Source organism: Suricata suricatta, chromosome 12 (assembly GCF_006229205.1).
Source record: "Suricata suricatta isolate VVHF042 chromosome 12, meerkat_22Aug2017_6uvM2_HiC, whole genome shotgun sequence".
Classification (NCBI taxonomy): domain Eukaryota; kingdom Metazoa; phylum Chordata; class Mammalia; order Carnivora; family Herpestidae; genus Suricata; species Suricata suricatta.
This window is the reverse complement of record NC_043711.1, coordinates 68,863,390-68,888,117: the sequence shown is the minus strand read 5'-3', so window position 1 is coordinate 68,888,117 and position 24,728 is coordinate 68,863,390. Positions and strand designations below refer to the sequence as shown.

The window sequence follows — 24,728 nt, the reverse complement described above, 5'->3', positions numbered from 1 at the left end:
GACTCTCAGTGTTGATAGAGCCACTTTCATTCTTCCAGAAATTCCTTAACAAGAGGTAAAAGAGAATATTCCTCCCCAGTTATCATTCATCTTTTTTTTAAAGGTTCTTCTAAACAAAAAAGATCCCTGAAAGAATAGGCAGAGGTCCCTCAGTCAATTTCATCCCTTGTCTCACCCCCTCTGGTCATAAACACCATCATGCAACTACAACAAGGATCGAGAATGTGAAAAACAGTATGGGGGTTCCTCAAAAAATTAAACATAAAATTACCATATGGTCCAACAATTCCACTCATGGATATATATCCCAAACACATGAAAGCAGGAACTTAAAAAGATATTTGTAGATCTATATTCATACTATCCTTATTAAAAATAGCCGAAAGGTGAAAACAACCCAGGGATTCATAAACAAAATGTAACACATAGTATATACATGCAGTGGAAAATTGTTTAACCCTAAAAAAGCTCTGACACATGGTACAACATGGATGAACTTTGAATATGGTATACTAAATGAAATAAGCCAGATACAAAAGGACAAATATTGTAGGGCTCTACTTATATGAGGTGTCTATTGGTCAAATTCAGAGAGACAGAAAATAGAATGGTGATTGCCAGGGGTTGGGGGAGGGATAATAGGGAGACACTGTTCAATGGGTACAAAGTTTCAGTTTGAGAAGATGAAAAAGTTCTGGAGACGGACGGTGGTGATGATCATACAAAGGCATGAATATACTAAATGCCACTGAACTGTGCACTCAAAAATTGTTCAAATGGTATATTTTGTTATGTAAATTTTACCAGAATAATAACAATAAAATACTAAAGCAGAAGTGACCACTTCTGGATCTAGACCAGAATAGGAGTCCATATGATAGTATTAAGAGAAGGGGTTAGCTAGGAATGAATCTACAATACAGACCCCCATAGAAGTAACATTAACACCATTAGGTCCTGTTCACAAATAGGCTGGAATTCTCCAATCAGGTTCATTAAAATATCTGTCCATAAAAGAGAAGCTCATAGGAAAACCTGTCTTCGTGTTTCCCAGAGATTCAGGGAGAATCCAGTGAGACGTCCTGGCAGGCCTGGTGGTCCAGGCACCAGAGGCTACAGAGAATAAATTAATTGTTTAAAGATCAAAGAGTGAACATATGTCCAAGCAGATGGCCTGCAACTTGACCAGGGGGATGATGGTCTTAAAGCAACTGATTTCCTGCTGACCAAGGAAAAGACCAGAGCTAGAAGGAAGAAATTCTTGCCCCACAGACCAAGGGACTTGATGGCAATCCCTTGAGATTTACAAAAACACAGATGGCCAATTTAAACTTATCTCTGACACTCCCACCCCCACCAGGTTTACGATAGAAGAACTAAATAAACTGAACTAAACTACAAAGTCTCTAGGAGACTTAGAAAGGAAAAGAAAAAGGATTGGAAAAGATGATAGTGGTCTTGAGATAATATGTTAATAGTACGTGGCAAAATACTTTGAAAATACATGGATATTTATATAAATTTTGCTGTTTACATAGGACAGAAATGCTTAACTAGACAAACTAGCTAAGATTAACTTCTTAAATCATCATCTAGTCAGGAGGGATTTTGTGATTGCAAAACACATTGGCGTGATATTGGTGTTGAGAGGAATAAAATGGCCAACCATCCATCCAAATGTCAGTAGTTTCATCCATCAACATGATCTTCTGTTTCATCCAAAAATCAGTGCCCTTGGTCTGAAAAAGTCTGAGCTAGGAAGTATTTGAAGCTTTCTGTGGAAATTTCAATGGAGCATCAAATTACATTATAAACAGTGGGAACTGTTTAAGAGAATGTTTTACATGAGTGTTTATCTCAAAAAGTTCTTTTAGCGAAATGGATTTGAATTCTTCTTATAGCTAAAACTAGACTGTTTTCTACAATGAATTTATATGTCATCATTTAAAAGTGCAATAAAGTATATTGCCTAAGGACTGTTTGGACTCTTGGGTACCCTATAAGCATTAAGAATGTAACAAGGTATCCTTAAAGTCATTTAAAAAGCAACATATTTTTATTGAAATTTAGAAATAATGATAAATAGAACATAAAAATCATACATGAAAAAGCAGCAGACAGGTTCATTTTGGGCTATTTTCCTCCACTCCTTGCTGCATGCCCCACTTATACACTTAACCATGATTCCATGTCTGTCATGCCCTTTTTGGGTTCTTTCTCATGTAAAGACTCCCTTAACTGGATCCCCAACTCAAACCAGAAGCTCTTCTTCTAGCTCTAGTGGCACCCATCTGAGCATTTCTTGTCCTGTGATGTAACTGTCTTGGTTTTGGTTGGCTTTTAATTTTTAGGTCTCAGTAGCGGAAAGTCCATTGGAGACAGGAGCTTGTCTTACGTACACCTCTGTATTCCTTACACCTGTCAAAGTGCTTGACCCAGAACGCACATTCTGGAAATGCTCACTGAGTGAAGTGACTAAAATACACCCTCAAGGGCCATGCTTATGAATACACAAAGAATCTCAGGTGTTTTAACATGTGTGACCAACCTGTTTGATTAAAAAGTGAATCAAACTAGTTTGTCATAGTAAAGATTCTTTTAAATAGATTTTCTAAAAGACTAAACTTTTCCATTTTCCAAGTGACTCTGTCTTTAGAATACAGATGGAGCTTTCCATTTCTCAGGCGCTAACAGCTCCATACCAGTGGAACCCACTGGCCTTGCACTTACAATTCTCTGCTTCCTTGCTAACTCCTTCACTGACACAGACAGATCCTTGAGGTTAACATTTCTTGAAGAATTAACCGCTTCAAATTTAAACTAATTCAAAGCCAATACTCTTAGGCCCATATCTTGTCATAGAACCAAATACATTGTATAACATATTTAGCCGAAGAATTCAAAATGAGAAAGTTAAAGAAAAATATTATAGAAATTGTTTCATTCTTTGATGTCCTAATCACAATCTAAGTAGTAGCTGAGACTTCCTATCATTCATATTCATGTCTTTAAATCTCTTAAGACCACCTTAGTGACTGCTCTTTTGTGGTTTCTAGGAAAACTGTCAGCACACGATTTAATTTTCAAAGTCTCAAAGCCTTTATTTAGTGGTTATATTTTAATCCATCTTTCCACTCTTAGAATTGTTAAGATCTGCCACAAACGTCAAGGGAAGAGTCTCTTAAACAAGTTATATCCTTGTTTAAGATAAATAAAATCTGGACAGACAAAGTCCAAAAAAAGCTCTTGGAAATACTTTATTCATTGGTTTCATAATTCTGAGGGTTTGGTTTTCTGGTTTTTTTTTTAAAAAGAGGTTGCAGCAAGATAGTACAGTCAAAGCAATACAGACCTTTACAAATAGAACAAATGACATTGAAAAAACACTCCACACAGACTTAAGAAACAGTATTTCAAAATAGAGGTGTTTTTATCAGCCAGAAGCTTAAAAAGTACATGTAATACACACATGTTATGCCCTATTCTAAAGTTAATCTACAGAGGCAATTTATCATGATGGCTGTGTGCATGCATTACTGAATCAGAGCATCTAAGGTTCTGGACCATTTCCTCTTCTTCCTGGACACATAGAGGGACTACATTTCTGTTTCCTTTCTGAATCAGGCCAGTGGACTAAAGTGCTATGAGCCACCACCAGGCCTGGCAGAAAATCTTCCTACACACCATTCTGCATGCTCTTTGCTCTGATGACCTTGAGGCCCATGTACTATAAGGAGCTTGGGACCCTGGTTCACAACTTGGGAGGACAGCACTCTGCTAATCACAATCCCCAATTTGGATTTTATGTGAATAAGAAACACACTTCTTATTGTGTTTGAGAAACTATACATTTGGGGGTTTCCTTCTTAGAGCAGCTAGTGCTATCTTAGCCAATAATACAGGCCTCTGCACTTACTAGCTGTATAACCTGTTGGTTGCTTAACCTTTCAGACCCCATCTCTAAATGGATATAATAGTAGCACTTATGATCAGGTTGATAAGGACTATATGAGATACTGCATGAAAAGAAAACACATGTCAATAAATGTTAGGTTATCATTGTTCAAACAAACACATAGCCATAGAACAAAAACATGTAACACAATCTCTACTGTAGATTATTGGATATCCCAGACTTATGAAAGATTTTTTTATTAAAATATTTTTATAATTTATTTATTTTTGAGATAAGGAAAGAGCACGAGGCAGGGAGGGGCAGAGAGAGAAGGGGAGACACAGAATCTGAAACAGGCTCCAGGCTCTGAACTGTCAGCACAGAACCCGATGCGGGGCTTGAACCCATGAACCACAAGATCATGACCTGAGCCAAAGTCAGACGCTTAACTAACTGAGCCACCCAGCTGCCCCCGAGGAATTTTATTTTAAATGTTTGATAGTCGGCAAAAATAAAATGAGGTATTTTAAAGAAAAGTTAGCTGCATGCTAAAAGGTAAAGTTCAAAACCATGTACATTTTTAGGTCAGTATTTTTGATGGGGACTATTTTGCTGCTACAGATAAAACAATTAACAATTCCTAAGCATTTAGTGACTGTTAAGGGTTTGTATATATCTGCTTGCTGTATAACTAATCTTCTAAGGCTCAAAAACAATGAACATACTTGGGTACTACAGAGAAAACCAAAACAGTAGAATAGTGACATATTGCCTTCTAAGAACATGTAGCCTTGTAGGGAAGACAAGTACAGCCAAATAAAATGATTAGAAAACTATTAACACAAGCACTTATAGTGACCATGCACTGTAAGGGTAGAATACTCCAAAGCTGTCTTCTAACACCACCAAGCAATTAACTCAATTCTTCAAATTGTCCAACAATTTAACTCAATTCTGACACTTATCTACCAGGAGATAGTGCCAGATCCCCCAGATTAAGGGATCAGTCCCACAAGAATTTCCTTTCTTTCCAATCCAGATGCCAATCACAAGTCCAGATTCTCACCTGTGCCTCTGACTTACCCACTATAAATAGCACAACCTCTCCTCAAGTTTGCTAATTTGTTGGAGTGGCTCACAGAACTCAAGAAAACAGCTTACTTACTAACCTACTGGCTTACTGTAAAAGTATATAATTCAGGAGCAGCCAGACGGAAGAGATGCAGAGAACAAGGCAGCTGGGAAGTAGTTCAGTTCCCAAATCTTCTTCAAACATGCCGCTGACCCAATACCTCCACATGTTCACCAACTCCACTCTATTGGGTATTCTGGAGACTTTATTACATAGGCATGACTGATTAAATCATTGGCTGCTAGTGACTGAGCTATCTCCAGCTCCTTACCTCTCCCTGGACCTTGGGAGGTGGGGCTAAAAGTCCCAACTCTCTAATCACTTGGTTGGTTCCCCTGGCAACCAGTCCCCATCCTTAGGTTACCTTGGTGTCTTCCATAAGCTGCTTCATTAACAGAAACTCAGATGCGGTTGAAAGGGATTTGTTATGAATAACAAGACACCCATTTCACTCTTACAGATGTAACTCGATTTTAGGAACTGAGGATGAAAGGCCAAATATTATAATAAATTATGATCCCACTGCTCTTACTGCTTAGGATATTCCAAGGGTTTTGAAAGCTGTGAGTCAGGAACTGTGAAGGAAGACCAAATATACATTTCTTATGATAAATCATAATATCACAGATATCCAACCACAAATGCCATAGGAAGTTAGGAGTGAGAAGATGGATGTGGAACAACAAATTGAGAAAGACACTGGTGTAGGCGTTGGCACTAGAAGGCAAGCAGAATGGGAGGGCAGAGAAACACAAAAATGACATGTTGGACCTTCATAAGGAAGAGCTGATAAGTTTATTTGGTTTGAGCCACAGTTTTCCAACTTTTAAAAAATAGAAACATTTTTTTAATGTAATGTATTGTCAAGTTAGCTAACAGATACTATACACAGTGTGCTCTTGGCTTTGGGAGTAGATTCCCATGATACATCACTTACATACAACACCCAGCATACATCCCAATAAGTGCTCTAATAGAAAATACTTTTAAATGAAGAAGTTGTATAAAAACATATTGATTTCTAGCTTGTCTTGAAACATTTGGCAACCCTTACATTCCCTCACTGGGGTGAAGCGGCAGCTACCTCCTTAAGTGCATTTTTGGCAAGAATTTTCCACAGGTGGAGCTATGTTCTTCCTGTGGTGTGTGTTCAGAAGGCACCTAATATCTAGTGACGCTCTTTCATTGGGTTTAATCCATTGGGTTTAGGTGGTGGCAGCCCAATCCTTCCACATAAAGTTCCCCCATAGACCTTTTGCCCACTGGTTTCAGCAGCCACCTGATAATCATTGCTTAAGATCCTTTATTTCATGAGGAATTCCCAAAGGGTGGTTTCCTAATTCTGTCATTCTCACTACATTAACAGCTGAAATTCATCTATGAAGACCTTTCTCTCATCAACTTTTTAATATTCCAAAATAAAATTCATATAGGAAAGAAAGGATAAATACATGATTCTTCTGCTGCCTTTTCAGAATTCAAATAATTAGCCTCCAAAAGCAACCAATCATTTCTCCCCTCATCATTTTTTGTGATGCTCAGAAATCAGTTTTGTTAGAAGAAAAATAAGAGATTAAAGGGGAACATGGCTTGAGGGGAGAAAAAACGAATGGGAAGAGAAGGTACAGCATTTTACTTCTTTCTTCATACCAGTCCAAGGCCAATTCTTCTATGTTCTATATAAAAGACACAGAAATTAAAGAACTGTAAGAGGCACCTTCAAACTCCAATGCAAAAGAAACTATATCTAGCTTGACTGACTTACTAGTTCTGTTTTGGATGACTAATCTGAACCTTCATATGTTTTAAGTCAAACACAGTCTATAGAATGAAATAGCTCCATTGGGGTGGACATAAAATAAGTATTGCTGTCAGTTAATACAGTTTGCTCAAGATCAATTTGACTAGCAGAAAGTTCTTTCATCAAAGTGAACTGGGTGTTAAGATAGTATATGGTCTGCTAAGGCTTGTGTAACAAAATACCTCATGCTTGGTGGCTTAATTGACATGAATTTATTTTCTCACAGATCAAGATATCTGCAGATTTAGTTTTTCTGAGGCCTCTCTCCTTGGCTTACAGATGGTTTCTTCTCTATTAATGTAACGCTAGTGTCTCTTCCTCATCTGATAAGGACTTTAGCCCTGCTGAATTAGGGCCCCACCCCTTTGTTCATTTACCTTAATCACCTCATTAAAGGCCCTGTCTCCAAATACAGTCACATTCTGGGTTAAGGCTTCAAGATATGAATTTGGGAGAGGGAGGACATAATTCAGTCCTCAATAGATACAGATCTTAAAGTGATATAGAGTAAAATCCAAAAATGCTCCATACGTTCTGGTTTCCCTCCTCCCCCTCTCCCCACTTTGCTCAGTCCCTTTCTCTCTCTCCACTTGCCTTCTTGCTGTCACTCAACCACATCAGACACTCCTGCTTGAAGGCCATTACAGGTGGTGCTCTCACTGCCCAGAAAGCTCTTCCATTCCTGCCCCTGTGCCTCACTTGCTCAACTTTGCCAGGTCTGTACTCAAAAGCCACTTTTTCAGGAAGGTTTCCTCTGTCCACTCTCCTGAATCTCACTACCATCATCTTCTCTGCCTCCATGTTTCAGATGTCCTTACTACTATCTAACCAGCCATTTATTTTGCTCCTTTATCATATTCATTGCTTGTCTCTCCCACTGGGACATAAGCTCCATGAAGGCAGGGAGTTAGTTTATTTGTTCATTGCTTTTTCCTCAGTTCCTAAAAGATAATCTGGCACATGGTAGGGGTTTAGTATACATGGCAAATGAATAAAGGACCTATTTATTTATTTAAACTTAAAAGATGTTTATTTGTGTGCATGTGCAAACAGGGGAGGGGCAGAGAGAGGGAGAGAATCCCAAGCAGGCCTCACACTGTCAGCACAGAGCCCGGCATGGGGCTTGATCCCACCCACAAACCATGAGATCATGACCTGAACTGAAATCAAGAGTCCGTTGCTCAACTGACTGAGCCACCAAGTTACCCCAGGACTTTTTTTTTTAATGATATTAAAGCTGTGGACCTTTAAAAAGTCTGAAAAGCCTGTTTATTTCTCAAGACTGACATAGTATGATCCAACAGATTCTGTTCATTCATTTACACAAAAATTGCATGTCAGTACACATATCACCTTCTTTTAGAGAGAGATGATCACAGACATCAGCTACCTAGATAGTGGTCAGGTGCAGGCCGTGTGCCTTATGTGTCTATTATGTTAGGCCACATTAATACAATTTTGATAAATTCAGCATGGGGAGGAGTGTGGACATCACTAGGGCAACCTTGTTTGCATAAGCATTTTCCCTTCTGGAAAGTAAGACTAGCATACTGAGACATCAGTACTTCCTCCTCAATCTTACATTATCATGAGCATTTAAAGAGACAGATATTTTTCCTACCATTTTCCCTTCTGTTAATTCTACCTTACTTTTCTAACTATTGAGTCCTCAGCAACTTATTTTTCCATCTACTAAGAGTGTCACATGAACTGTCTTAAAATACTATGGAATAATGTATATATTTCATAGAATAAAGACCCATATAGCTACAGGCTAAGTTTGTCTACTGTATTTATCACTGTGCTACTCAGGGCATATAAATTTGGTGCTGTGAGGTGGCTCTGTTGGCTGAGCACATCTTATGCCCTTAGATAGTGAATTGTTACCTGATGTGATAATAGTTACTCTGTGCTTTCTTTTACTGGCACTAATGTGATAGACCTTACAAGACCGATTCCAGAGAGAAGGGCAGGGGAAAAATATGTCTGCTTGGCTTTTATTGCTTTGTTTCTATTACGGGCATTCACCCTTAATGAGTTAGTCAGGAGGCACCCCCCCCCCCCCCGCCGACCCCTTTCTCAGAAGTTCCCTGCCCACTGCATTCAAGGTCTGTCTTTCAAGTAGATATAAGTAAGTATATTCTGAGCATTCATGGTGTGTGGTATTAAACCTTGGAATGTAGTTTACTGCTCTAAAAATAGGGTTTGGTTTTTAGACTTCATCCTGAAAGCAGATGTCCTCAAGTAGTTGACGGTTTCACATGAACTTGCTTAATATAGTGCAGAATAATGTGTATATTTTATAGAATAAAAGTGCACTTAACTACAGGTCAAATGATCTGGGTGCTCACTTCCTAAGCCCCTGTGATAGTGGGCAAATCAGTGAAAGTCTCCCAAAGTGATAAAATGAGGACTTTGGGGTGGACTCTCTCAAGAGTACCCTCTCAAGTTTTAACATTCTTTGATGCGGACCTCATTTATCTTTTGTATACATTGTTAATGAAGCCAAAAACAAATGTTTTACTTTTATTCCATCATTGTCCTACACTAAAAGTAATAAATAGGCTAGAACAATTTCAAGATGTAATTTTTAAATTCAACTTAACAAATCAGAAATATCAACAGAACGAGGAATTAATGCCATATGTTACTCATTTTACTGTATGTCACCCCTACCTAGTTTTCCACATTGAAAACAAGGATGACATAAAAGATCCAATGGTGAATGTGGACAAAACACAAAGACAGCATTATGGTGAATTTCATTGTTAGCACTGAAACAAGACTACATAAAGGGAAAAGTTCTATTGTTCTCACATATAAATCTCATGTCCAAGGAGCCTTAAAATGCTGTCTGATGAGAACAGCATGTTGTTCCAGTCTCAAGGCAACTTTTGTTACTTCTTTTACCATGCAGACAACGCCACACTTCACAGGCAACATCAGGCAAGACTGCCCTCCTATTTTTAACTTAAAAGCCCTGCAAAGGCATCCACATAAACACGGCAAGCCCCACAGTACTTATTATGCCATCACTCACATGGAGAATTATCATGAGTATTCCATTTTGCTAAAGGTGATAAAAGCTCTCCACTATTTAGCAAATATTTATCCTGCACTTATTAGGAAGGAACAAAAGAATGAAACACACATGGGTCTTACTCTGAAGGCAATTATGTCTATGCAGAATGCAGAAACTAGTTCTTCGTGCGCCTGGTTCCCTATGAAATCTTAATAAAGATACCAAGCCTCTATATTTGCATAATACTTTAATTTTCATAATGCTTTTACATCTATGAGATCTCCTCAAAATACTATGCCATGTAGAAAGATGTATACTATACCTGTATTTCAGGTGGAAAAAAGCAAGGCTCAGAGTGGTTATGTGGTTTGCTTATGGTCACAGAGAAAGTGGAAAAACTGAGACTTGTATAAATGACTATGGACTCCAAATTTAGGGCTCTCTTTACTCCCACAAAGCCTTACCGTGAATGATTCTAAATCTAGCTCTCTTAAGAGAAACACCTCTCACTGCAGGAGGATTATGACTAAGTAGTTTCCCAGGGTGAAATAGGGCTTGCTCAGAAAAGCTATTGCCACTAATTTTACCAGCAAATTTCAAGATGGTTCTGGGATTCAGAGAACTGTCTGAGCCTTAACTCTGCTGCTGACAAACTAGACGGTCACAGGACTGGAAGGTTACCACCTCTCTGGGCTTCAGCCACTTTGTAGGTAAAAATGAAAAAGCTCTATTATATTCAGAGTTCTTTCTGATTCTAGCATTCTATATAGTTTTGTATTAGAAAGGCCCTCTACAAGTAATAAATTGTATCATTTATCTTGAATGTATCATAGATAAGCTGCTATATAACGATTGCCACTTCAGATAGCTGTGAAATTAGGTGATTAACTAGTTGTTACTTAAACCTTCTAATTTCTGTATAAGTCTAAGTACATGAAATAGAAGTTGGGGTTTTGATTTTTTACTTTGCTTTTCTGTTTGGAGTGTCATTGTAACTACTGTATTGTAAATGATGGAAAATAATTGCATATGTTAAAAAATAAATAAATTAATTAATTAATTAATTAAAAAAATAAAACAAACTGATGGTTATCAGAAGGCAGTGGGTGGGTTAAATAGATGAGGGTTAAGGGAGGCACTTGCTGTGATGAGCACTAGATGTTGCGTGGAAGTGTCAAATCACTATATTGTACACCTGAAACTAATACTACGCTGTATGTTAACTAACTGGAATTTAAATAAAAACTTCAAAGACAAAAAAAAAGGCTCTCTAAATGTTTGAATAGTTTTTTCAAAAAAACCCACATGTCTAAATTTTCCTAGAATTGAGGTTACAGATTTTTAATGTTTATTTATTTATTTTGAGAGAGAGAGAAAGAGAAAATGAACAAGCAGGAGAGGAGCAGAGAGAGAAGGAAAGAGAGAAAGAGAATCCCAAGCAGGCTCTACACTGTCAGTGCAGAGCCCGACACACGTTCGAACTCATGAACCGTGAGATCATGACCTAAGCAGAAATCAAGAGTCACATGCTTACAGGTTAAAGATTTTTTAACAGCCCCCCTAAGAACTAACTAAAATTCCAATTGGCCCTGGGACTTTGTATCACCTTCCCTTAGACCTAGCCTAATACTGAGAGGTGTTCTTAGAGGGTAGTTTTATGACTACCTACTGAGAACCACGACATCAGAGTATTTGAGACAGGGGCTAGGAGACTGGGTTTTCACCCTACCCTTGCTCTGCAAAGCCTGTCCCAAGGCTACCTCTTGGATACGTAGGTAGAGAGGCAAGTAGGAAGAAAGATTGGTGGACAGGTTGTAAAGACTAAATGCAAACCCATACCTGATGCCATTATGTGAATACATACTCAGGTTGTAGAGACCTTTTATACTCTCTACTTTGATTTTTAAACATTTTACTCTTCTTTTTCAAATATTTTAAGAGGAACATGTACTATTTTTATATAAAAACTGACTTTAAAAGAATAAATCAGTATATGCCATTCCATGTATTCCACATAATCACAATTGTGTGTAAAAAAAATTCACAGTTGCAAAAGCAGAAGGAAATCTACCGAAATGTTAAAAACAGTTAATGTGGGTAGTTCCTTGCATTCCAGAAGGATTCACTTAGGACCAGGACTGAATTTTTTCTTCTTCCATCATCTTCCTGTACTTTCTTAAGTAGAAGGGTAATTTAGTGAGTTTAATGCAGGAATAAAATCCACTAAGGTAATCTATGTCCTTCTATTACCCTTCTAAGCTCATATTAGACTGTATCCCCACTCTACTCCCTAGCTTTGCTGATAAAGGAAGGAAGGAAGGAATCGAAGTAACTCTAATATCCACACAGGACCCAGCAACAGCCCCTGGTTAAGCTGGTCACTCTGTTTTCCTTGTAATACCTTCTCCCCTTGGTTTCAAGAACACCACACTCATCTGGTTCTCCTCAACCTCTAAGGCCACAACTTTTTCAGTCTCCTTGCTGGTTCTTCCTCCTGTCACCAACTTATATACACGGGAGTTCCCCAGGAGTCAGGCCTCTTTTCTTCTACCTGTGTTCACTCCCTTGGTCATCTCAACTGATCTTAAAGGTTTTTTTTTTTAATGTTGATTTATTTTTGAGAGAAAGAGAGTGTGTGTGTGGGAGGGTCAGAGAGGGAGACACAGAATCCAAAGCAGACTCCAGGCTCTCAGCTGTCAGCACAGAGCCCGACGTGGGGCTCACACTCATGAATTGTGAAATTGTGACCTGAGCTGATGTCGGCCACTTAGCCAACTGAGTGACCCAGGTGTCCCTGATCCTAAAGTTTTAAAAAAGCATTCATATGCTGAGACTCCCAAATATGCATTTCCAACTTAGGCCTCTCCAGATGACTAAGTGGTTAGAAGCTTGGGTTCTGGAGTTCAGACTGTCCAGCCTGCATCTTAGTTCCACGTCTTTGTAGCTGTGTGACCTTAGATAAGTAACTTGATATCTCAGATATTTCTTCCCTGAGGCGCTAGTGATGGCAAAATGTGCTGAGCTAGGAGGAGAGCATCTAGCTGAGTTCTATAGGCCAAGGAAGGGGTTTACACTCAGTCCTATAAAGGCTCTGGGTCACCAACTCCTTGGTAAAGACAGCCCAGTGGCCTCTAATTCTTAGAGAATCTGTTAGGGAAGTCTCAACATCCTGATGACTTATACTGGGTGAAAATCCAAAACGTCAGTTACAATCTTCTGGTTGGTAAGCTGCCAGATAACACATATTTTACCATTGCTTGAAAAGAGCATCTTGTATATGAAAAGAAATGAAAGGCTAATGTTTAAACTATCATAAAGAGTGAAACTACTACTTGTGTAATGGACTATTTCCTGAGAATTTCAGTCAATCTGTCAGTGAGGAATTTGGGAGGGGTAAAAATAAAATCCACCAACAAACCCTTTGAAGAAAGTTCTCCTTGTTAAAACCATCTGCTCTCTGACTTCTAACTGATCTGACTCATGTAATACCAATGAACTAACTAAGGCGTTGAGATCTAGACAGCAGCATTTCCCAAGCTGACTCCTGGGAGACACTCTCTGAAAAAAAGGAGCATGGTTAAATGCCAGGGAAATGGTGCAAACTTATTGTTCAACTCAGTCCACTCTTCTTAGAGCTGGATAGGCATGTGAACACTTCAAGGTTCAGACATCCTTCTGAGGGGGGAGCAAAATACATGACCCCAACATATACCACTTTGGCATACGGATTATTTCGAGCTGGGGGCAATTGAGACCCAGAAGAATCAAGGAAACCTTTTTCTCTCTCCCCTAACTTATCCAAAAGAACTCAGATAGGGGGCCTAGCCAGAAAGAGAGCCATCACCAGGGATAATTGTGTCTCTGAAAGGCCTGTCTGTAGGGCAGGCAAACAGCTTATTCCCAATCATCTGCTCTTCTTACTGTCCTATGAATTACCCTTCTCCCCTTCAAAGCCCCAGGCTTCTATCCCATTCCTTATCTCAAGATGGCATACAGCCCTCAAGAGGCTCGTCTGTCCTTGTGTCTCATGTTCTTTAATGGAACTCCTATATGTACATAATTAAATTTGCTTTTCTCCTGTTTATCTATTTTATGTCAATTTAATTAATAGAGCAGCCAAAAGGACCTAGAAGGGTAGAGAAAAAAATTTCCTCCCCTACATTTCAATAAAGAATTCTATATAGAGGTGCTTGGGTGGCTCAGTTGGTTAACATCTGACTTTAGTTCAGATCATGATCTTGTGGTTCATGAGACTGGCCCTGCATCAGGTTCTGTGCTGACAGCTCAGAGCTTAGAGCCTGCTTTAGATTCTGTGTCTCCCCCTCTCATACTCTGCCTCTCAAAAATAAATAAGCATTAAAAAAAATTCTATGTGACTTTAAGCCAGCTCATCCCAAAAGTTAATGAATGCTTTTCTTTAATTCCAGCTGCATTCAAACTACTATTAAGAGTGTTCTCTTATTTACTTTAATGCTGAGACTTCAGCTCCCTTTGCCAGTGCCCTTTGCACCTTACCAACCACTAAATGTTGAGGAACCTCAGGAGTCAAGAGTTGGACAGCTTTTCCTCTGCTCATTTTATAGAAAAATATTTGTGAAATGTTTTGGACATAAAGTGAAGCATCTGGCTGTACTAGAGAAAGAGGAAAGAATAAAAACTCTCCAGACCTACCTCCTCCTCTAGCTGTCACTTGATTTTTTTATTTCCATTTACTGCAAAGTTCTTTAAAAACGCTTATCTGAACTTGTTACCTCAATTTTTTCCCTTCCATTCTCTCTGTAAATGCTCTATAATCAGGTTTTTGCCTTGGCCACTCCAGTGAAACGGTTCATGTCAAGGTAAGCAAAAACTTCCAATGCTAAATCCAATGATCTGTCCTCAGACCTAATTTCATGGCACTAGACTAATGCATCTGATAATGTTGGTCACATTTCCTCCTTAAAATATTTTCTCTCCCTGGTTTCTAAAACACCACATTCATGTTGTTCTCCATCCACCTCTATGGCCATTTCTCATTCTATGGCCATTTTTGCAATCTCCTTTGTTCCCAATTCCCCAAATTCCTCCTCTCCCTTTGCTCCTCATTTCCCAAACTTATAAACATGTGATATCCTCAGGACTCCTTTCTTTTGTCTGTATTCACTCATTTGGTGATCTCTTTCAGCCGTCTAGTTTGAAAAAGGATTTATATTGAGATTCCCGAGTATGTATCTCCAGTTTAGTCCTCTTTCCTGACACATTCATTGAACTTTCTACTGGGCATCTCCATTCAATGCCTAACAGGTGTCTCAATATTAACCTACCCCAATTGAGCTCTTTCTACTTCCCCTCATTATCTCAAGCCTTCTTCCTCCCCACTTACCTTCCTTGCCCTAGTAAGTGGCAAATGCACTCTTCCAACTGCTCAGGCAAAACTCTTAGGAGTCATCATTGCCTTCTCTATTTCTCTCATACCTCTATCCAATCCATCAGCAAATACCATTGGTTCTACCTTAAAACACAATGAAGTCAACTGATTCTCACTATCTGCACAGCTAACACTCTAGTCCAGTCATTATCATCACTTACATGAGTGGCAACAACCTAATACTCTGTTTCCCCTTTATAGCTGGAGTCACCTCTTAAAATGTAAATCAGATCACGTCACACATGGGCTAGTGAGTGACATGATGCTAATGAGCCTCCAATGGGTCCCATCTTAGAAGAAAAGCCCAGTCCCCCAAAATGACCAGCACAAACTTATATGATCTGGTCCCCCACTGTATATTCTGACCCACAAAGACTGGCCTTCTCACTGACCCTCCAACATACCAGGAATATTTCTACTTGAGGGCCTTTGCACCTGCTGTTCTCTATGCCCAGAATGCTCTTGCCTTGCTCCCATAAATCTTCCAGACTTCACTCAAATGTCACTTTCTCAGTGAGATCTACCTGATGTTAGAACCTTTGTAGTTCTTAAAACCCTTCCCAGCTTCATGTTTCTTTCTAGCACTTTACCACAAACATACTATATGTCTTACTTATTTTGTTTATTATTACCTCCCCCGCTAGCCCCTGCCCAAGCATGTAAGCCCACAAGTACAGGGATTTTTGGCTTCCTTGTTCACTATTATGTCTCCAGGGAAGTACCCGAATATAAAGGGCACTAAATACTATTTAATAAATACATAATCTTTAAAAAATGAGCTTCTTTATTTTATCAAAATTCTATTCCTAGTTAAACTGAGTTTTTTAAATAGCTAAAATCTCAAAGCCAAAGAATTAGAGCTTCCATCCTAGTCAATCATTGTTAGGCACTATAATAAATCCTTGACTAGCTCTAATACTGGTTAACTGAGGCTAAGAAAAAAAATATATTTTTGTCACTTTGATGTTTGTGAAGATCTTATAAATTATACTTACTTCTCTTTTTGTCCCAAATATCGCTTACAGAACAAAAACATAAAAAAAGAAAACATAAACAGAAATGCTAGGCTCAGGAGCTTGTTGTATCTAAAAGGGTCATCATATTAAAGACCAGGTCTTCCTATCTGACTATATGGCATTGGAAATGTGTAGAAATGTGGTATGGAAGTTTACTCTATTAAGTTATTATTGGGGCTGATTGCTAACTGCCTATTAAGAGCTTGTTTTGCTAAGATCTTTAATTTTTATCCTTAAAATACACATTATAAACATTTTTAATGGAGCAGTATAGTTGGCAGTTATTTTTTTAAATGTTTTTGATTTTTGAGTGAGAAAGCATGAGTGGGGTGGGGAAGGACAGTAGGTAGGGTGTGGAGGATAAAAGGCCAGCTCTGAGTTTACAGCAGTGAGCCCAATGTAGGGCTCGAACTCAAGAACTGTGAGATCATGACCTGAGCCAAAGTCAGATGCTTAACTGACTTAGCCACCCAAGCATCCCATGGTTGGCAGTTCTGACTATTCAAAATTTTATCATAATATGTACAAGGACTATCAATGGAAGAAGTCAGGGGATTATTGAGGTTTCCATCTGTTACAGGAGACACATTTAAAACAAAATTAATTTTCTATTTCAAGTGAAGAAAAAGCTGTTTTCAAGTAGTTTGAGCATTTCCTAATAGGAAAATGTTAACACAGTCTTCCTCCTAAATTAATTTCTTTCTACCCCTTCAACACTACAGCAGACAGTGTAGTCCAAACATGTATAGTACAGTGATGACAGCTCAAGAGCATAGAAGTCAGTCATCAGTACCTACCACTTATTGCATCCAGAAGTATTTGAAAGGAATGTAAATAGAATAGCTCAACCATATCCAAATGTCTCAATCAGTTATTACTAAAACATTAAGTTTTCACCAATTTACAGTACTGCTTTACGTATAAGAGATTAAAGTCATACATTGTAACCATCATAAAAGAATTTTAATTCTTAGGATTAGACAAACTAGATACTCCAAGATGAGGATTTTTAAAAAACAGAAACTATATTTTTTTAATGCACGGTTATGAAATGAATATGTATTCTAGCAGATAGATTTTTGCTTATGGTTCAAAATCTACAACACGGGTCAATCTTAAATATCTGTGAGTGAAGCAGACCAAGTGTAGGACTGTCAAAATGGAGCAGCAGGTCCCACCAAATAGGGTGGTTACCAGTGTGGCAAAATCTTCTCTTAGAGAGTAAAACAAATCAGAAAAAAAATCATATTTTTATGTAAAATTTAAAGGCTGAAATCTTGTACAAAAATGTTATGTAAAATTTATATTTTGTGTAATCTTAATTTTTTATGGAAAAATTTTCAATTTTTTTTAAAAGCTGATCTGCTGATGAACCCTGCTTTTGATCTCAAATCTGGGAAGGAGAGATAGTGGGGACAAAATTTTTTGTCCAAACCACCACCTGGACTCAAAGTTCTACCCTAAGCCTTGACATGGAGTCACTAGCTAAAGACGTAACTATGGAAGGTCTACATGTGCTAAGTCTTGTATGGTCATTGTCATTAGCACCTCCCATATATCATATGCTTGGTAGATCCAGCTCCTGTCAATTCACCAATTTAATAAAATAATGTAATGAAAGTTCTTATAAAATCAATGGGTAATATTGAATATTTAAAATCATCATAACCAATATTTTATTTTGAGTTGGAAAGTTAACATGAAATAATAATGATGCCTCAGACACAAGAAAAATCTCAAATAAACTAACTTTAATACCTAAAGGAACCAGAAAAAGAAGAACAAAAAAGGCCTAAAGTTAGTAGGAGGGAAATAATAAAGATCAGAGCATAAATAAATAAAAACAAAGATGAAAAAAGAAAAAAAAATCAATGAGACTAAGAGCTACTTCTTTGAAAAGATAAACAAAATTGATAAACCTTTAACCAGAGTCACCAAAAGAGAGAGAACTCACATAGCAAAATAAGAAATGTGTTAAGAAGTTACAGCTGACATCACAGAAATACAAGAGATTACTATATAAAATTATATGCCAACAAATAGGACAACTTAGAAGAAATGGATAGAGTCCTAGAAACATACAATCTTCTGAGACTGAATCAGGAAGAAACAGAAAATGTAAAAATGAATTACTAGTAATGAAATTGAATTAGTAACCAAGAAATTCCCCATAAATGAAGTCCAAGACAAGATGGCTTGACAAGTGAATTCTACCAGACATTAAAAAAAATTTTTTTTAATGTCTTTATTTTATTTTTTGAGAGAGAGAGACAGAGAGTGAGTGGGGAGGGGCAGAGTGAGAGGGAGACACAGAATCTGAAGCAGGGCTCCGGGCTCTGAGCTATTAGCACAGAGCCTGACACAGGGCTCAAACCCATGGACTATAAGATCATGATCTGAGCCAAAGTAGGATGCCCAACTGACTGAGCCACCCAGGCGCCCTGCTACCAGACATTTAAACAAGAGTTAATATCTATTCTTTTAAACTATTCCTCAAAAAAAAGAAAAGGAAGGAATGCTTCCAAATTCACTCTAAGGCCAGTATTACTCTTATACCAAAACCAAACAAAGACACCACACAAAAGAAAAGTATAGCCCAATATCCCTGATGAACATAAGTGTAAAAATTCTCAACAAAATATTACCAAAACAAATTCAAAAATATTCATCAAAATCAAGTGGTAGTTATTTTGGGGAGGCAAGGATGGTTCAATATGTGTAAGTCAATCAGTAGTGAACATTACAACAACAAAATATAAAAATCTTATGATCATTTAAATAGATGCAGAAAAAGCATCTGACAAAAATCAATATCCATTCATGATAAAAAAAAAAAAACCTCAATAGCATGGATACAGAACATATCTTGACATAATAAAGACCACATATGACAAACCCACAGCTAATAACATACTCAATGGTTTAGAGTTGAAAGCCTTTCCCTTAAGATCGTGAACAAGATAAGGATATGACTCCTACCACTTTTATTTAACACAGTACTGGAACTCCTAGTCATAGCAATCAGACAAAAAAAAAAAAAAAAGAGCCATCCATGTTGGTAAGGAAGAAGTTATACTGTCCCTATTTGCAAATGACAGGATACTATATATAGAAAATCCAAAAGACCCTACCAAAAACTATTAGAATCAATAAATGAACTGAGTAAAGTTTCAGGAAACAAAATCAATATATGAACATCTGTTGTGTTTCTATACACTAATAATGAAATAGCAGAAAGGGAAATAAAGAAAATAATCCCATTTCAACTGCATTAAAGATAATATAAAACCTAGGAGTAAATTTACCCAAAGAAGTGAAAGACTTTCATAGTAGTCAAAAAATGATAACATATTGAAAAATTTCCCTTCTAGTTAAAATAGCCATTGTCAAATATAGTCAACAGTATTGTAATAGTGTTGTACAGTGAGAGATGATAGCTATGCTTGTGGGGAGCATAGCACAACATATGGAGAAATTGAACCACTATGTTGTACAGCTGGAACTACTGTAACACTGTGTACCAACTATACTCAAAAATAATTTTTAATAATAAAATGTTAAGATCTATATTTTGAAAACTATAAGACATTGATGAAAGAAATCAAAGGTGACACAAATGGAAATATATACCACGCTCATGGACTTAAAGAATTAGTATCATTCAAATGTCCATACTACCCAAAGCAATCTACAGATTCAATGCACTCCCTATCAAAGTACCAATTCAGCATTTTTCACAGGAGAAAAAAAAAATCCTAAAATGTTATGGAACAACAAAAGAGCCCAAATAGCCAAACCAATCTTAAGAAAGAACAAAGCATGAGGTATTATAATCCTAGATTTCAAGATTTAATACAAAACTATAGCAATTAAAACAGTATAGAACTGACACAAAAAACAGCCACATAAATCAATGAAACAGACTAAACACACACATATATGGTCAATTGATCTTTGACAAAGGAGGCAAGAATACAATGGAGAAAAGACAGTCTCTTCAATAAATGGTGCTGGGAAAACTAAAAGGTTACATGAAAAATGATTAAAATGGACTGGTTATACAGTACTATAAACAAACTCAAAATGGATTAAAGACCTAAATGTATGACCTGAAACCACAAAACTCCTATAAAAAAACATAGGCAGTAATCTCTTGGACATTAAGCTTAGCAGTATTTTTCTGATTCTGTCTTCTCAAGCAAGAGAAACAAAAGCAAAAATAAACAATTGAGGTTACATCAAACTAAAAAGCTTTTTACACAGTGAAGAAAGCCATCAACAATACAAAAAGGAAACCTACTGAATGGGAGAAAATGCTGCAAATGCTGTACCAATAATGAGTTAATATCCAAACTTTATAAAGAACTCTTACAATTCAACACTAAAAAAAAAATCTGATCAAAAAATGGGCAGAAGACCTGAATAGACATTTTTCCAAAGAAGACATACAAGTAGCCAAAAGACACATGAAAAGATGCTCAGCATTACTAGTCATCAGGGAAATTCAAGTCAAAACCACAATGAGATACCACCTCTTAGAGTATCTAATGTCAAGAAGAAAAGAAATAACAAGACTTGATGAGGATGTGGAGAAAAGAGAACCCTCATGCATTATTGGTGCGAATGTAAATTGGTATAGCCAATTATAAAACAAACAGAATAGAGGTTCCTCCAAAAAAAAACCAGAAATGCCACACTATCCAGTAATCCCACTTTTGGGTATTTACCCAAAGAAAACAAAAACACCCTATCTTTATTGCAGTGTTATATACAACAAGATATGGAAGCAACCTAAGTAGTCATCATAAATGTATGGATAAAGAAGATGTGGTATAGATAAACAATGGAGTACTACTTGGCCAAAAAAAAAATAAAATAACCCGAATGAAATCTTGCTATTCACAACAACATGCATAGATCTAGAGGATATTATAGGTATTATGCCAAGTGAAATAAGCCAGACAAAGACAAATACCATATGACTTCACTTATATGAAACAGACTCATAAAATAGAGAATAAACTGGTAATTACCAAGACAGAAGGGGTGGGGGAAAGGACAACATAGATGAAGAGAATTAAGAGGTACAGACTTCTAGTTACAAAATAAATCAGTCACAGGGATGAAAAGTACAGCATAGAGAGTATAATCAATAGTATTGTAAGATATTTATGGTACCTATTTCATAATATTGGTATTGTGTACCTAAAACTAAGTTAATAGTATACATCAACTATACTACAATTAAAAATTAAAATTAAAAACAAAACAAAACAAGATTCCTTTCATCACTTGTCCACTGCATTTTAACCCAAAGAAAGAAAACAGCGTTCTTTAATCATTACTCACTCACTGGGAGTAAGGAGGGCAATCATTCTCAAGGACACTTGTCTCAGTTACAGGCCATGGTTATGTGTCCTGCGGACAAACAGTCTAGTGTGCCTTAGGAAGGTATACATATTTATCTAAAATGTTGAGTACTAAAAGGTAACAAGATAACAGTCTACTGTTCAATTCACACCTGATGTGAACTACATAGATTGATGACTATCCAACTATGTAGAGGCTGCAAAAGTAATGTTTTCATTATTTTCCATGTTGTTATAACAACAACAACAACAACAACAACAACAAAAAGACTTATTCACATCACTTCAACTAACATCCAGTGTTTACAAGTCCAAGTAATAGACCCATTTATCTTTGCAAAGACCTAAATCTACACCATGAATAAAATGAGATTTACTTGGATATATATGGTTAATACGTCTGAGATTTATGCTCTTGCCAACATGGTGAATTCTCTCCTGTTTATTCTTTTTACTGCTTTGGAGCAATGTCAATGAACCATTTGGAAGATATGGATGACATAAGACTAATTAGGAAAAAATTACCGATTACTTTTAGAAATAAACTTGAGGTTGAGGAGACTTCTGTCTTGAAGTTTGTTTTTCACACATTCAGTTTTATACAATATTCTCCTGTTTGTCTAAAGGACTTTCTAAACAGACCTACTTGGATCCTCCTGGCAGTGCTAACAGCATGGACAAGAAATACAATTTTCTATATTTGAAATTCCGGGCAAACTTGAAAGGTACAAGTGAAATCACTGATAAGCCACTTTGCTTTGTGTCCCATAAGTGTCTCTGCCAATTTTGCTGTCTGGGATGTTTTCTTAGTACACACAGCTTGTTGGTGGTACCTAACCTACCATCCTGACGCAGTTGGGTTTCCTGCCAGGGATCAGGCTCCTCTGGATGTCAGGCTCCTTCAGTATGGGGACTAAATTACCACAAGCAGTTAAAATTTGGTTTAGACTAAGGCCAACTTATATCTAGGTGATCATCATAAACCTAACATATTCCAATAAAACCATATGGTCTAATAAATCAAGTGACTGAATGTCATGGAGTAATATCACAGAGCTCTTTTAAGGAATTCACAGGCAATATTCCCAAAAGTGTTCCACTATCCAGTGCTCGGTAGAATCTAAGAAGGTTGCCTGTATGTTCAAAGTTAGTACAAGAGAAATTCAATAGGAGGGGAGCCTGAATATAGATTACAAATAGTCCTTTGCATTCTCTCTTCCCAGTTTCAACACTTCCAAGTCACCTGCTTTCCCTTGGTTAGACTATTATCTTTTAGGGAAGATACACTTACACAGCATATTATACTTGTAGGGAAAAAATGTTAGAGGATTAAAAAGACATAAAAGGATAATTATTTCCAACTTCCAAAAGAATATTTCCCTAAAGCAGCAATTCTGCCTAATAAAATTCTTTCCATCTCTAAACACACTAAAGAAAAGTAAAATTATGAAAAACTTATGACAGGTTACTAGATACTGTGTGCTTTTAACCATTCAACACTGGCAATACTTGATAAACAATTAGGTAAGCTTAAAAAGCTGACCAAGACACATAAATTAGAAGATACTGGTATCGATCTAAATTTTCTTTCATTTTTTTAACAGACAATTTTATTAAATAAAGTTGTTGAATGTACACTTTTATTTTGTCATTTTAGAGGTCCTTTACTGTAAAGACAACTGTTTTATCTGATAAAAACAGCAGCAGCCACATTGCTAGTGATTAGTCCAGACCTCCCTGTAAGATACATTCAGGTTCTTCTCGAGACACAAGTTTCCCTCTGACTTTCTGAGGCAATGTTTTTATAAATCCTGCAGTGCCTTATGAACCCTGCTACATCAACAAATGTGGTGATTTACTCCTTTAGAATGTTGTGAAATTACAAGAGAGAGAGATGTATTCCTGCTGATCTCAAAGCTTCTGATGTATCGGGTTTAGGATTATCCCTTCCACCAGAGAACACCACCTTTAGCTTTATGGGGAGTCTCAAAATCAGTTAAGTTCTCTAACTTTGGTCTTCTTTTCTAAAGCTGATTTTTACAATTCTAGGTCCCTTACATTTCCATAGAAATTTTGAAATCAGCTTGTCAATTCCTTATTAAAAAATAGCTGGAATTTTTATTGGGGTGGCTTTGAATCTATGGATGAATTTGGAAAGAATGACTATCAACATTATTAAGACTTGCAATCCATGAACATGCATATTTCTTCATTTATTTAGGTTTTCTTTTATTTCTCTCAGCAACACTTTGTAGTTTTCAGAGGCCCGGTCTTGCACATCATGTCATTCCATGGCACCTGAGAATAACTACACTTTTTACTGATTTTCCAATTTTTGTTTTTTATTTCTTTTACTTGCTTTATTGTACTGGTTAGGAATTACAGTAAAATACTGAACAGATGTAATGAGAATGGATCTTCCCATTGCCTGTTCTCAATGTTAGAAAGAAAGTGTCCAGTGTTTCACCAATTAGCATGATTTTAACTGTAGGTTTTTGGGAGATGCCTTTTATCAAATTGAGGTGTTTACCAGATTTCTGGTATTGCAAGGATTTTATCATGAATGGAAGCTGAAATGAGCATATGATATCTAGATCGATCATATGGTTTTTCTCAATTATTTTGGTAACACAGTAAATTACATTGGTTGATATTTTTAACACATTTGTTGAGATATCTGAACAGATTTGTTCACATACCATAAAACTCACCCTTTAAGTGTTCAATTTAATACTTTTAGCATATTTGCAAAGTTGTGCAGCTCCAATTCCAGAAGACTTTTATCACGTAAAAAAAACCCCAAAAGTGAAAAACTTCTACCCATTAGCACTCTCACACTCTCTCCCCCACCAGCCCTGGCAACCACTAATCTATAATCTGTCACATTTTGTTTATCCATTCATCAGTTGGTGGGTATTTGTTTCCACTTTGAAGCTATCATCAATAATGCTGCTTTAAACATTTGTACACAAGTTTTTGTGTGGTCATCATTTCAATTCTCATGGGTATACACCAGAGAATGGAATTGCTGGTTTATAAGGTACCTCTAGGTTTAATTTTTTTTTTATTGCTTCTATAAGCAGAAG

At 37.0% G+C, this 24,728-nt stretch overlaps 1 protein-coding gene across 2 annotated transcripts in view; it reads right to left on the bottom strand.

Annotated features, from left to right (window-relative positions):
- TASP1 (taspase 1) overlaps positions 1 to 24,728 on the bottom strand; it is a 273,497-nt gene that overhangs the window by 2,823 nt on the left and 245,946 nt on the right. Inside the window, exon 14 of one of the 2 annotated variants that reach the window (XM_029916662.1) lies at positions 5,957 to 6,703. The exons of the other annotated variant lie outside the window; for it this stretch is intronic. Within the exon in view, the coding sequence (XP_029772522.1) occupies positions 6,566 to 6,703 (138 nt within the window). The 3' untranslated portion in view covers positions 5,957 to 6,565. Of the gene's footprint in view, positions 1 to 5,956; positions 6,704 to 24,728 lie in introns of those variants that run through there. 2 annotated transcript variants of the gene reach the window in all.